The sequence below is a fragment of the Quercus robur genome, chromosome 4 (genome assembly GCF_932294415.1).
Source record: "Quercus robur chromosome 4, dhQueRobu3.1, whole genome shotgun sequence".
NCBI lineage: Eukaryota > Viridiplantae > Streptophyta > Magnoliopsida > Fagales > Fagaceae > Quercus > Quercus robur.
Window position 1 is genome coordinate 21,358,200 of NC_065537.1, and position 15,298 is coordinate 21,373,497.

The window sequence follows — 15,298 nt, forward strand, 5'->3', positions numbered from 1 at the left end:
ATGCCATACTCGTGGCATACATCTTAACATGTGCATCAGAGCATTCATCATATGCCAACATGATAGAGCATTGAATAATGATATCATCTCAATGTTAAATTAGCTTATGTCAATATTGTTGTGGATTTTCTATTGCACCAAATTAAGATGTTTTTCAATCCTCATTTCTTGAATTAGAATATGGTCTTTTTTTATTATTAAAACCTTGAGATTATTTACATGAAATGATATTGTTCATGCATTGCATTAGAAGATTTTAAACATTTTAATATTGTTGCATTGCATCCCATGAAATTATGGGGAAAAAAATACATTCTTATTTTCTTGCCTACATATTGTTAACATGTCATATTTGATTAGGTTTATTCACTTTCTGTGTAACATGAAAATTCACATAGAATGATGAAGAACTAGGTGAAATTACAAAATTTCAGATTTGATGCTAAATAATCATTTTAAGAATAGCCATGAAATATAACATACTCATGCAATCCTGTAGGAATTAATTTGAGGTGTGCATTTTAATCCCTTTACATGCACACGGTGTTCATTTTTTTTAATACTTATTTTTCCTTTTGAAAGGTCATTGTGACTATAACTCTCTTGGTCTTATATTCTTGCTTATTCTAATTTTTAGTATTTTTTTTCGGGTGATTAATGGCTAATGCATGTGAAGCATTATCTCTTTCAAACTATATATATGTGAAGCGTTATCAATTTCAAACTTTCATTGCTTCAATTTAATTGTGTTTTTGATGAGTAAGTTTGTTTATATTTGTCATTATATCCTAAAAGACTGGTTCTTAGATCAGTTGGTGTGGGTATCTAATACCCTCATTCCATAAATCTCTTTTGAACAAAGTTTAAATGACCTAGATTAGGTTTTATCCTAGTAATTTCCTTTTCTCAATCTTTCTCATTAGATTGTATTAGGAAATTAAGTTTTATATTTCTTTTTCTTGTTGATTGTGCATTGGATGCAAAGCTTTCTAATATTTTCTCTTGGAAACATTTTGTAATTTATTTCTTTTAATATTAATTTTTCTTTAAAAATATTCTTAATTTTTCTTAATAAATCACTGACTCTATGCCAATTATTTAAGGTAGGAAGATATATCCACAGTTAATTTTAATTTTTCAAAATAAAGCACTGACTCTATGCCAATCGTTAAAAATCTTGGTCCCCTCCAATTTTAGTTCGCACAATTTCCACAGGTCTCCCTCCCTTTATATTGTGGTTTTCATAGTTTAGCATAGGTTTTTAGAATTACACAGATTTTGAAATTCTTTGAAATGCACCAATTTGGTATAGTTTGAAATCACACCAATTTTAGTAATACTCTATTCGTTCCATTTTGTAGGTCTTTTATTTCATTTTAAGATGTCCCGAAATATAGTCATCTTTTAAATATTAATTAATTAATGCAATTATGATAATTTAATTATACTAATCTAGCTTTTACTTTATTTAGTCAGTACCCCTCTCCTCGTTCGCTAAAATTCATATGAATATGCATTGTTTTGAAAATTTATATCTTTTTATTTGAAAAGCAGCTCATTAAATGATATTTTTTTAAGAAGTTGGATATTAACTATTTTTTCATCGAAATAGAAAAAGAAAAAGAAAAAAAGAAGTTGGATATCCTAAACTCAGCAGAGGAAGTAATTCTTTTGGATTTGCACCGACCAGGTTTTTCAGAATTTCAGTAGATAAGAGAAATCACACAAAGTGTAAAAAGTTATGAAAAAACCAGCACATCCCTTCAAATCATTGCATACAAATAAGGTTTTTTTTTTTTTTTTTTTTTTTTTTTTTTTTTTTTTTGGGGGGGGGGGGTGTGTGTGTGTGTGAAAGGAGAATAAAATGGCCAAAAGATGGTTGGGAGAAGCAATACATATGTTTGTGGGAAGAGGCAGAAGTTTTCCCACATTGTTGGACTTAGTAGTTGTGAAAAAGATGGGCATCGTATCATCAAATTCAATGTACATCATTATTTAATTTATTGACCGGTAGCATTTTACACAAGATAAAGAGAATATATATATATATATATATAGAGAGAGAGAGAGAGAGAGAGTTTTAACTTTCAATCTATAGTATCTGTTTTTTATGATAACTTTATATTATAAGATCAAGATGCTAATCAATTTTTAGTGTAGGCAGGGATTGAACTTCAGATCTCTTATTTAATTATAAGAGACTTTACCAATTAGCATCAATCGGTTTTTGATGTAGGCGGAGATTGAACCCCAAATCTCTTATTTAACCATCAAAGACCTTATCAGTTGAGCTAATTAAAACTCGCATAATAAGAAAATATATCTACACTCATTTTAGTAGTTTGAGTAGTTTTATTTAAACTTAAATCATAAACATCAAAGAAAATGTTATTATGTATTATTATTATTTTTATAATTGTTACAACTTACATCAAGTGGGGGTAGGCGTGATCTAAAGTTTCAACCCTAATTTTATCATTTTAAGAAATGTCAATGAACTGGCACCAAAAGTTATTGATGAGCACGGATGTGGGAGGGGGGGGGGGGGGGGTGTTGTTCCAGTTCTTAATGCAGCTATTAAAGAGGAAAATTTTTAACATTGATGGTCACTAGTTATAAAAGCATGCTACTTAATTTAGAGATTTGTTTGACATGTATAAGGAGTTTTGTTTTTTGGTTAATCGTGTACAAGGAGTTAATATATTACTATTATCAAAGATAATGCCAATCCAAAATCTCAAGAACAGCCTAAAATAATAACTTTTGAAGTTTTTAAACAAATCAACCAGTTATTGCTGAAAGACCAGCTAATTTTTGGTCATGTATATCTTCTGTTTTTTTTTTTTTTTTTTTTTTTTTTTTAATTTGAAAAGTGAAAGATAGATAGCTATGTATATCTTAGTCTGCAGGACTAGGTTAATTAAGAATGGCAAAACTATAGCGGGAAAACCATGAAACAATCTCTCCATTCTCCAATGTGCAAATTAATCATACAATAGTATTTGACATGTTAGAATCTAAATGCCTTGAACCTGATAATAAGCACAAGAATGAGCCATTAGAAGAAGGGGATCCTCAAGTCTACATTATTTCCAACATTCTGGACGTATATATATATATGGGAAAGCATACTAAAATGGAACTTGCTAGTGATAGCAGGATTATATGCATGACGCAGGATTTTGAGGACCAAGAGATTCGCCTTTGACATTATTGCAAATAGCAGTAGAGCCCTCTCCATCACGGCCATGATAATGCAAATTTATGTTCTCCATCACTAGGTCTCTGCATGGTCTGCTTTGGCTGCATCGGAAAGTTACTGCGACTTTCGAACCTGAATTTCCCCAGATGTTTCTGTATGTGACATTGCTAATTTGAACACGAGAGGGCTGTAGACAAGAAAGGAAATCACAAGTTTTATTAGTAATTAAGTACACTGTTAATAATTAATTGGCAATGTGTGGAACTTGTGCATGCAAGTGGAAGACTTTGCCATTGCAATTTTTTATTCACTAGCATGCTTTTTGGTACCACTAATATAGAGATCATAAATAACCATAAGGTGTTTTGTGAAAGTAAAATGCTAAAAGTATGAGCATTTTTTTAACAGAAGCACTTATATGGCAATCAATATATTAATGTCACATTAACAACATAATAAAAATGTCAACTTTTTAACCAAGAGCCTATTTTCCCTCGGAGTCCATCTCATACACTAGCATCTACATTGAAAAGTGGATATCATAAATTTACATCTATCATAATAAAAAGGAAAAGAAAAAAAGAAATGGATTATTAAAATTACCTGCGTTTGGCAAGGAGGGTACGGGCAATATTCTTGATCTATAATGATGGGATTGCCAACTTGATTCATGAAAATGTCTTCATATATCAAGCCGGAAACCTTACCAATTCCAGGAGAAGCCCAAGTTTTGATTCTTATGCCATCAGAAGTATTTTGAAATGAGCAGTTTCTAACCCTTATATCAAACAAATCATTTTGATCTCCATCTTTGCCAAGGCTTCCAATACTAATTCCATGCCCAGGTCCACAAGTAACATTAAAAATACGTACTTGTCTGGTTCCGGCTAGCATGGCTATACAATCATCACCAGTACGAATCGTTGTTTGTTGGATTTTGATGCCCCTTGAATTTGCCATTTTTATCCCATCCGTGTTGGGGCTATCAGCAGGGGCTGATATTCTAGTATTAGTGATTTTTACTTCCACACATCCGAAAACCACAAAATGGGTGTTCTTGCTGTTGATTGATCTCAAGTGATGAACCCATGCATTGGTCACAAAATCAAATCTCATTGTCTGAAAATATATTTGCAATGCATAACTAGACGTTAGTCTGTTACATTTGGAACAAGATAACAAATTAAAAAAATTTACTTTTTAATAATACTATTGAGAAATTTAAAGATTAGTATTAGCGATAAAAAATATATGCATGATCAGTAAATACCACTAGTTTTGGATCTTCCAACTTCTAAATTATTCTCACAAGAGATGTGATGGAAGATGAAGAATATGGGACATCCCACAATTTGAGCAATGTAAAAATCTATCGAAGAATTGTATGTATAGCTTGTGTTTTTATATTGAAAAATATATAGTGCTATTTTTTTTTTTGACAGGTAAAACAAAATCATTGTAGTAGAGATGTATGTCTCATGGCCAGTCCCAAGAGGTAAAGGCAGCAACGCTGCTCCACAAGGCAATGGAATATGAGACCACTCATCGACGGAGGAACTCCCCCAATGAAGGAAGAGGACCATCAACGTCAACAAGCATTTATATGTGACATTAACTTAGGAATTTGCAAACACTAAACAAAGTTTGCTCCAATCAAGTAAGGGATCTGATCTAAAATCCCGTGTCACGTTTTTATAAAAACTCCAATTGACTTTAATCATTGTAACGACACCAGTACATACATGCATATGCATGTATATACATACATGCATATGTATGTCCCTACTTACCGTTGGTAAAGAGGGACAATTGGGATTCTTGTTGCAGTCATTGTAAGTCCAAGCCTCCTTTCCCTGACCATCCAAGACGCCACCACCACTCACTGTCAAATTGTTAATATATCGAAAATTGATCCAGTTCTGGGTGATAAACAGGGATGGTTCAGTAGGAGCCTTGAGATACCCCTTAATCACAAAGGCTATTGGACCCTTGCATGGACCCTCAAATTTTACTGAGTTCACCCTGTATGTTCCAATGGGGATCCAAACCCTAGCCCTTCCAGTCCATTCACATGCTTCCTTCCATGCCTTAAGAAATGCCTGACAAAAAATCCAAAATTCAAGTTTGTTGATGCATGCACTCAAGTCTGTTGATGCAAAAAACATAAACAAATCGATTTACTAAGTTATTTAGGTTAGATTATAGTATCAAAGCAAGAGGTGTGTTGGGTGCCAAATAATAAGGGAGGTCCACATATGAATAAGGAATGTTGGATTAAATGATTTAAAGCTTTTTGAGACAATTGATAATTTAACAATTTCAAGAACTATTTTTTTCCATCCCAAAATCAGCACGGAGTCAATCTTACAAGCTTCAATTTTACACGATCAAACTTGAAACTATATTTAATTCTTTTATAAGTTGGTTTTATAAGATTCACATGATGTGGTTTATAATATCAAAAAAATAATATATAGTTATCATTGTCTGAATATTAGGTTCTACTGTTCTACACAATCCCATGAAGAAACCATGGACTTCTTTAGGTTAAGGTTCTGGAAGTTGAAACAAATTAATCATGGATTTGAGGAACTAGAATTGTATCCTAAACTCTTTTTGGGTTTTCTGGGCATAAGAAATAGTGACTAAAGCCATGGATTTTAAGGAATTCAGACTATATACCGTTATCTGTTTTACACATGTTACACCATCCAGAAAATTCAAAATTGATTTACTAAACACTTGAACTAATAGTCCTGCTACAAACAATGAACAAATCACTAACTTTTTATATTTTACTAACATAACATTTGAGATTGAGATAGGTCTTGATTGAACCCATCATAACACAAAAAACAAATAAAAAAAAAATTACCTTACTGTTGTCGGTCGCTCCATCAGCAATGGCACCATAGTTCTTCACGTTGAAATCCTTGGTTTTGCCTTGAGCTTCAGTAATACATACCGACAAAGATAATATTAACAAACAAACCCAACCAAAAGTAAGTTTCAAACCCATTTATCTTCTATTTTGATAAATGAGTTTTGTCTTCTCCTTCTGGCTTTAGGTTTGTCTACTCTTATTTATGGGATTATAGTTCTATTTAAACGAAAAAAAAAAGGGTCTCTACATTAGATGAATCTAATTTGTATTGATTTTATTTCTTGGTATGGGAAACATGAGAGATTTCTTTCTGCTTGAGATGGTATTTTCATATTTTGAGCAGATATTTTGAGGTATATTAATATGGAAAGTTGATAAAACATGTATAAGAAGGAAGGGAAAAATGTCCTCCACCATTTAAGCATTTCCATATAAATATTAAATTTGATCTGAGAAAAAATAAAAAGAAAAGATTTTAATAGAGATTTCAATTAACATTTATTCCAAAAAGAGACCTTATATATGCCATGTCTGACTCAACCCCAAATCCAAAGAAAAAGAAAATATTTTAATAGAGATTTTAATTAACATTTATTCCAAAAAGAGACCTTATATATGCTATGTCTGACTCAACCCCAAATACATAACGGATTCTCTCTTTATTTGTAACATATATATATATATCTTTTTTAATTAACCCTGAGGATTGAAAACTTAACTTCGGGAGGAAAAAAATTTAAATGGGGGCAAGAATCACGTAAGATAAGAAAATACAATTGATTTTAATTATATTTCAGTTCCGTAATTTTTTTTTCCCTGGTATAGAAAACTAGTTTAAAAATGAATAAGATATATTCCCTTAAAAAACTAATTTCGACTTAATTTATATCAGATACATATTCCCTTATCACTTTTGATTAAAAAAAAGCATAATCCAAAAAAAAAAATGAATTTTAAAATTTTGAAATGTTCACGTACAAGAGCAGAAGATACATATTCGGTTTTCCTACAAAAGATGTTTCTAACCTAAGTTCAGAGTATCTAGAGCCATCACTACAAGAAAAAGGGGCTATTGCGGTGCGTTTTAGGCCCACCGCTGTACAATAGATCTATTGCGGTATTTTTTGTGACCGCCACTATAGGTAGGGTTTTTTGCGGTGTCCTACAGCGGCGGGACATAAAACCGCCGCAATAGACCTGTTTTAGCGGCGGTAACTGAGATATTGCGGCGCTCCAAAACACCGCCTCAATAGGGATCCTTTTTGCGGTGTCTTTTCTTAGTTATAGCGGCGGGTTGGACCACCGCGATAAACCTTTAAATTTCCTTCTGTTTTTTTCGCCTTCCCACTTAAAGATCAAATGGTAAATTACACCCGATTGACATGAAAATTGGCATGCATGTTAAGAACATATAGAACATATAATTCAACGGTTGGATTTTCAAAATATGAATTCAATAATAAGTTATTGGTTGATGTAACATTTTTTAGAGTTACATTAAGTGTAACTTGAACCCAACCATATATTTCTTAATTCAATGTGAATTCTGACAAATTTACCGTTAGATTACATTATCTTCATATATTTTTCTTGCTTACAAAATTTCAAGGTGATCAAAGATTAATAGCCATGTCATCAATTAATTGTTTAAATTCAAGTTTTTGTAATTTAAAATAATGCATAAAAGATGAGTTTAAAGATCAAATTGTAAATTACACCCGATTGGCATGAAAATTGGCATGCATGTTAAGAACATATAGAACATATTATCCAACTGTTGGATTTTCAAAATATGAATTCAAAAATAAGTTATTGGTTGGTGTAATATTTTTTAAAGTTACATCAAGTGTAACTTAAACCCAAACCAATATTTCTTAATTCAATGTGAATTTTGACAAATCTAACGTTAGATTACGTTATCTTCATATATTTTTCATGTTTACAAAATTTCCAGGTGATCAAAAATTAATAGTCATATCATCAATTAATTGTTTAAATTCAAGTTTTTATAGTTTAAAATAACGCATAAAAGATGAGTTTAAAAATTAAATGGTAAATTACAACCGATTGGCATGAAAATTGGCATGCATGTTAAGAACATATAGTAAATATGATCCAATGGTTGGATTTTCAAAATATGAATTCAAAAATAAGTTATTGGTTGGTATAACATTTTTTTGGAGTTACATCAAGTGTAACTTGAACCCAACCCTATATTTCTTAATTCGATGTGAATTTTGACAAACATACCGTTAGATTACATTATTTTCATATATTTTTCATGCTTACAAAATTTCAAAGTGATCAAGGATTAACAGTCATGTCATCAATCAATTGTTTAAATTTAAGTTTTTGTAGTTTAAAATAACGCATAAAGATGAGTTTAAATTACATCCGATTGGCATTAAAATTGGCATGCATGTTAAAAACATATAGAACATGTGATCCAACAGTTGGATTTTCAAAATATGAATTCAATAATAAGTTATTGGTGGTATAACATTTTTTAGAGTTACATCAAGTGTAACTTGAACCTAACCCTATATTTCTTAATTCGATATAAATTTTGACAAATTTACCGTTAGATTACATTATCTTCATATATTTTTCATGCTTATAAAATATCAAGGTGATTCAAGACTAATAGCCATGTCATCAATCAATTGTTTAAATTCAAGTTTTTGTAGTTTAAAATAACACATAAAAGATGAGTTTAAAGATCAAATGGTGAATTACATCCGATTGGCATGAAAATTGGCATGCATGGTAAAAACATATAGAAAATGAGATCCGACAGTTGGATTTTTAAAATATGAATTCAACAACAAGTTATTGGATGATGTGACATTTTTTAAAGTTATATCAAGTGTAACTTGAATCCAATCCTATATTTCTTAATTCGATGTGAATTTTGACAAATCTACCGTTAGATTACATTATCTTCATATATTTTTAATGCTTAAAAAATTTCAAGGTGATCAAAGATTAATAGTCATGTCATCAATCAATTGTTTAAATTCAAGTTTTTGTAGTTTAAATATAAAAGATGAGCTTAAAGATCAAATGGTAAATTACATCCGATTGGTATAAAAATTGGCATGCATGTTAAGAACATATAGAAAATGTGATCCATTGGTTGGATTTTCAAAATATGAATTCAACAATAAGTTATTAGATGGTGTAATATTTTTTAGAGTTACATTAAGTGTAACTTGAACCCAGCCCTATATTTCTTAAGTCGATGTGAATTTTGACAAATCTACCGTTAGATTACATTATCTTCATATATTTTTCATGTTTACAAAATATCAAGGTAAGCCAAGATTAATAGCCATGTCATCAATCAATTTTTTAAATTCAAATTTTTGAAGTTTAAAATAACGCATAAAAGATGAGTTTAAAGATCAAATGGTAAATTACATCCGATTGGCATGAAAATTGGCATGCATGGTAAGAACATATAGAAAATGTGATCCAATGGTTGGATTTTAAAAATATGAATTCAAAAAATAAATTATTGGTTGGTGTAACATTTTTTAGAGTTACGTCAATTGTAACTTGAACCCAACCCTATATTTCTTAATTCAATGTGAATTTTGACAAATCGATCGTTAGATTACATTATCTTTATATATTTTTCATACTTACAAAATTTCAAGGCGATCAAAGATTAATAGTTATGTCATCAATCAATTGTTTAAATTCAAGTTTTTGTAGTTTAAAATAACGCATAAAAGATGAGTTTAAAGATAAAATGGTAAATTACATCTGATTGGCATGAAAATTGGCATGCATGTTAAGAACGTATAGAAAATGTGATCCAACGGTTGGATTTTCAAAATATGAATTCAACAATAAGTTATTGGTTGGTGTAACATTTTTTAGAGTTACGTCAATTGTAACTTGAACCCAACCCTATATTTCTTAATTCAATGTGAATTTTGACAAATCGACCGTTAAATTATATTATATTCATATATTTTTCACGCTTACAAAATTTCAAGGTAATCAAAAATTAATAGTCATGTCATCAATCAATTGTTTATTGAATTCAGAGTTTCTTTGTGTCTATATATTTATGTGTGTGTTATTGTGAATTTTTCTGTCAATTTTTTTTTTAAACTTTATAAATTTGGGTAGTTTTAATTTGTAAATTCAGGATGATTGCTTGGGGTTAAAGTAAAAATATTAGGTCAATTTTAATCATAATTCATTCAATAGTAGGGTGTTAGATGTTGATATTAGGGTCAATTTTAATCATAATTCATGCAATAGTAGGGTGTTAGATGTTTACATTAATTAACATAAACATCTTAGCATGTTTAGTGTTGATATTAATTTGACACTTTGAGATGCCAGTGCTTCATTATAATTAAATATAAATGTTATTATGTCGGTATGTTATAATTATTATTTGTTGTTCCTCACTTTACTTCACCTTAATTGTTATTTGAATAAGTAAAAGTCATTTTTTAGTCCGACCGGGTATATCATTTCTCTTCAATCATTAATTAGTGTTTCTTAATAAAATTATTCATGTTATAAGTTTATGACCAAACTGTGCAAAACCCGACCTGTTTACTACTAAGAGCTTTAATAAATTTAAAACTTACCGTAATCTTTAAATATTTTTACTATTTTATTTGTTATTAAATTTAATTATATTATCAATTTTTTTAAAAAATTTATATATAATTCTTTTATTAAGCCGTGCATCGCACGGGCATAATACTAATATATATATATATATATATATATATATTAAATTGAAGCCTCTGGAGCTCCCATAATTTTCAATGTCACCACTATTTTCTTTTTCTTTTTATTTGCCACATCATTTTTATTTTTTTGCTCCAATTCCAATTAGAAAACGTCTTTATTTCTCTCTTTTCATAACCCTTCTTTGCCAAAACCCACACTTCATCATTGACTCAAATAAAAGCTACCTCCACTAACCCTAAACCTTTAACAACCCTAAACGTTGTAGCCAACATCTCCCTCTGCCTCCGAGAAAGCTGCTATGCCTTCTAGAGGCTTTATTCTCTCTCTGGCTGCAATCTCTCCAAGTATATAATCCACTCTATACATATATTTTTAATGTTTGCAATAGAGACTGAGGTACCAGCACAAGCAAAGGATACAATCGTAGAGAAAAGTGAGGCTATGAAAGACACTGCAATAGAGAAGGCAACACAAGTAAAGGACACTATTGTAAACACAACTAAGACAACTACAGATTACACAGCATCAACCACAAAGAAAGCAAAGTTGCTCTACGTTTATCCATATTGGGTTTTCAATTGCACATCTAATCTTCCTTAGGAGCAGAGTATTCAAGTCATGTAGCTACAGAGCTTACAGTCAAGTTGCTAAGGATCCTATTGTAGCGACAAGAGAGAGTGCAAAAGAATAAACAACTAGGAAGAAAGTACTCTGGTGTTCGCTCCATGATAATTACTCTTTTCTTCAAACTAAGACATAAGAAGAATAATACATATAGATTCCTTAAATTTTAACTAGAAAAGAACTTTTTCAAAAGAAAAAAACAAAAGTAAAAAGGTATGGAATATATTTAATTTTAGATTGTTATAGAAATATAACATCATAATTCAAGCGCAAGATTATAAAGTTTTATCTTTTATTTTTTATTATTTGGAATTACCTAAATTGTCTAGGGGTTGACCTTGCATTGGATGCTCTAGTCTTCAGGTTATTTGTTGATACACATGCTACCTAAATCCGTATTGGTTTCTTACTCAGTCTTTCAAATTTCGACATTTTCCTCAACCAAAGCGCAAAGTCTATGGAACATTCTGAAGTAAACTTTCTAGACAATTTAGAAGTTCAGACTCGTAGTCACCAGTAATCAACATTCCTAATGCCCCCTTTTTTTTTTTTTTATTATTGAAATATTGACTTTACAAATATTTGTATATTCATTCGGAACGATCAACAAATATATAATATACAATGAGTGTTACACCAATTCCATTCAAATGTAGTGTTAGGTAAAATCAGAACTTGTAATGTTATAGAAATATTCTGACTGCACCGTACATTTCAATCCTAATTTTTACCAATTCTTTGTCAATAATTTAGATAGTATTATATTGAAACGGCATGAATGTTAGGTGCACATCATAGGCACGTACGTCACTCATGCATAAGCTTGATTTGGGTCTGAACATATTCATTCCATTGGGATATATAATATGGTGGTGTGGGTCAGGGATTTTACCGAGGAATTTTCAACTTATGATTGAATTTAAAATTTTGTCAAAGAGATTTCTTTGTTTGGATAAAGCATAAAAAATTCAAAATTCATGAGGAAATTTTAATCAGAATCTTTTCCAAAAAAAAAAAAAAACACAACAACACCCACAATTTCTGCACATTGACACATTATTTCTAAACTAACTTATAACCCTGTGTATATGAATGGATTGGATACACTTAAAGATATACAATAAGATGCATAATATAATTTATATATATATATATATATATAATTTAAAAACTATTGATTGTCATTTTTATATTTTGTTAACTCTTTAAAAATTTTGTGAAGCACTTTTATTTTTATGATTCATTTATTTTAGACTCTTTGGTTTTTGTACTTAATAACTTACTTGAATGAATATTTATAATGTAGTCCCACATTTAATTGTAAAATTAAGAAATAAAACTCTTTAAGAATAAATAATTTAAATAATGGAGGACACATGGCACAAAATTGGAACTTTAATTTTGAAATTATAATTTAATTTTCTCTTAGCTTCACTTATTATTATATATATAAATTTACTCCAGACTCCTCTGCTAATTAAATATCACAACCAAGAACCCAATAGTAAAATTTCTAAAATGCCTACAACAATCATCAATACTAATTAAATCAAGTTATGAACAAAATTTATTTATAAATTCAGCACAAACATTGTCGATGATGTGGTAGGTGGCACAGAAGATGATGATAAATGTGGATGACATTGTTTTTGTTGGAATCTCAAAGTCCACAGAAACAGCTTTAGTGGCTGTGGACTAGACATCTTGAGGTGAGTTAGAATCGGACAAGGGCAGAGATTGGTTGAGTTCGTAGAATTTGAGGATGGTGAGTTAACCCAATCATGGTGAGCATCCACATCATCGGATGTAAAACTTTGCAAAATACAAAAAGCAACAAATTTTACACATTTTGTCCAAAAATCTTCCACATCAGTCAAGCCAAAGATTTTTAAATATCCAAAGTTGCTACAATAACAATGTATATTTAATTACACGGTTATTATTCATTTGTATTTTATATTTTATTATTTTTCTCTCTCTCTCTCTCTCTCTCTCTCTCTCTCTCTCTCTCTCTCTCTACCTCATCAGACATGCTCTCTTCTAAACACAAAATCTTCACACATACCCATCATCAAATACTTCAGCTACAAAAATCTGTCCCTCCAAACACAAAATTCCCACACAATCTCAACATCAAATACTTCACCTACACAAACCCATATTCAAGACCCGCACAATCTAGGTTTTTTCTCTTATTTGGCTTCAACCTTGGTGGCCTTTTGTGGGTTTGTTGGAATTGATGTTCAAGCTTAAGGAGTTTTGTGGGTTTGTTGGAATTGATGATAGAATGCGTGGATTTTGTTTTGGTATTGATTTGAGCCTCTGCCTTTGACTGGGTTTGGTTGATGGGGAAGGCAAATTAAGGAAGATTGATTGAGGGAATTGGGAAGATAGAGAGAGAGAGAGAGAGATATGAATTGAGAGAATGATAAAGAAGAAGGAGAAGACGAAAGGGAAAGTGTTCAAATAAAGAAGGAAGGAGAAGAAAGAAGAAGACGAAAAAAGAAAGAAGAAGAATGAGAAAAAGAAAGGGAAAGTGTTCAGAGAAAATACAGTTGGCGTGTGTGTTAAAGTTAGTGGGCCAGGGGTAGGTGTGAAATAATAAAAAAATGTGAGAAAAATATTATTTAAATAAAAGAGGGTGTAGAATAGACAAACTGAAGTAGGTGTTTTGTAAAAGTAGGTGTGAAAAATAGAAAAAGTATGTTTTTTTTGCAAAATAGACAAAAATTTTACATCCACTGATGTGGATGCTCTTAGCCTCCAAGAACTTCAATTATCTCAACAAACTCTTTTATAACAAAAGTCTTAACTAATTTTGTAGTCTTTTTTCAGATTTTATGTATTCGATGCATAGCTTATCATAGGCTTCCTGAATCGTCAACTTCTCGAGTACTTTATAATCAGAAGAATCCTTAGTGTTACTAGCATTCTTCACAATCATCTCATCAATTGTGGCAGTAAAAGCCATATACTTACCACATTCATCCCCATACTCATTAGAAAGATCACTCTTAGTATCACTCAAGGTAGCATCCAACACTTTACCTTCTGATTTCTTGGTCTTTTCTTTTATAAAGTAGTTTAGGCACTCTATCCTCATGACCAAAACCCCTACAGTCATGGCACTAGATGAGGGGTTTCTCACTCTTACCCTTTCTAAAGGATTCAGATTTCCTAAGAGCTTTGTTTTTATCCTTTTCCTTTATTGGAGAAGCTTTCTAATATTCTTAGCTATGAAAGTTAAGTCCTCATCCTTATCTTCAAAGTCATCACTCTCTTCTTCTATAGCCTTAAGAGCCATGTTCCTACTCTTTCCACCTTTTCCTATTTTACCTAATCTCATCTCATAGATTTAAAGATTCCCTACAAGCTTAGTCAAAGGAATTATATCAATGTCCGTTGCTTCTTCAATGATAATGATCTTAGCATTGAATCTTTCAAGTAGGATTTTCCTAACAATTTTGGGTTCTGCTATAGATTGTCCAAGATTAAAGGTAGAGTTCACAATATCCTTGAGTTTAGCATAGAACTCATCAAAGGTCTCATCCTCTTCCATCCTTATTTCTTAAATCTTAATAGTCTTTACTGCCTAAGTACCTTCATAGGTGGTCTCAAGTATGGTCCATGCTTCCTTAGCAATTTCAATGGATGATATTTTCATAAACTCCTCATTAGCCACACCAATATAGAGAGCATTCAAAGCCCTACTATTGAAATTTACCTTTTTGATCTTCTCATCGTCCCAAGTAATAGGTGTTTCACTTGGTTTCTTCCAATCAACTTTAATAGCCAACCAAACTTTCTCATCAAGAGCCTATAAAAAGGCTTTTATGCGAATTTTCTAGTATGCATAGTTAGTACCA

The 15,298-nt window shown here is 30.9% G+C and overlaps 1 protein-coding gene across 1 annotated transcript; it reads right to left on the reverse strand.

Annotated features, from left to right (window-relative positions):
• Positions 1–3,161: 3,161 nt before the first annotated feature.
• LOC126721539 (exopolygalacturonase-like) lies at positions 3,162–14,556 on the reverse strand. Its single transcript, XM_050424589.1, has 5 exons — positions 14,358–14,556; positions 6,078–6,151; positions 4,993–5,301; positions 3,806–4,321; positions 3,162–3,389 (listed from the first exon to the last, which is right to left on the reverse strand). Exons 1-5 carry the CDS (start codon positions 14,554–14,556, stop codon positions 3,162–3,164), a joined length of 1,326 nt encoding a protein of 441 aa, XP_050280546.1.
• Between the last annotated feature and the right edge of the window lie 742 nt (positions 14,557–15,298).

Coding starts and splice junctions, on each gene's coding strand:
- LOC126721539 (XM_050424589.1), bottom strand. CDS start 14,556: ATGACTGTAGGGGTTTTGGTCATGAGGATAGAGTGCCTAAACTACTTT. Junction 5,302..6,077: donor GAGCGACCGACAACAGTAAG/GTAATTTTTTTT, acceptor ATTTTTTGTCAG/GCATTTCTTAAGGCATGGAA. Junction 3,390..3,805: donor ACCCTCCTTGCCAAACGCAG/GTAATTTTAATA, acceptor TCTTGTCTACAG/CCCTCTCGTGTTCAAATTAG.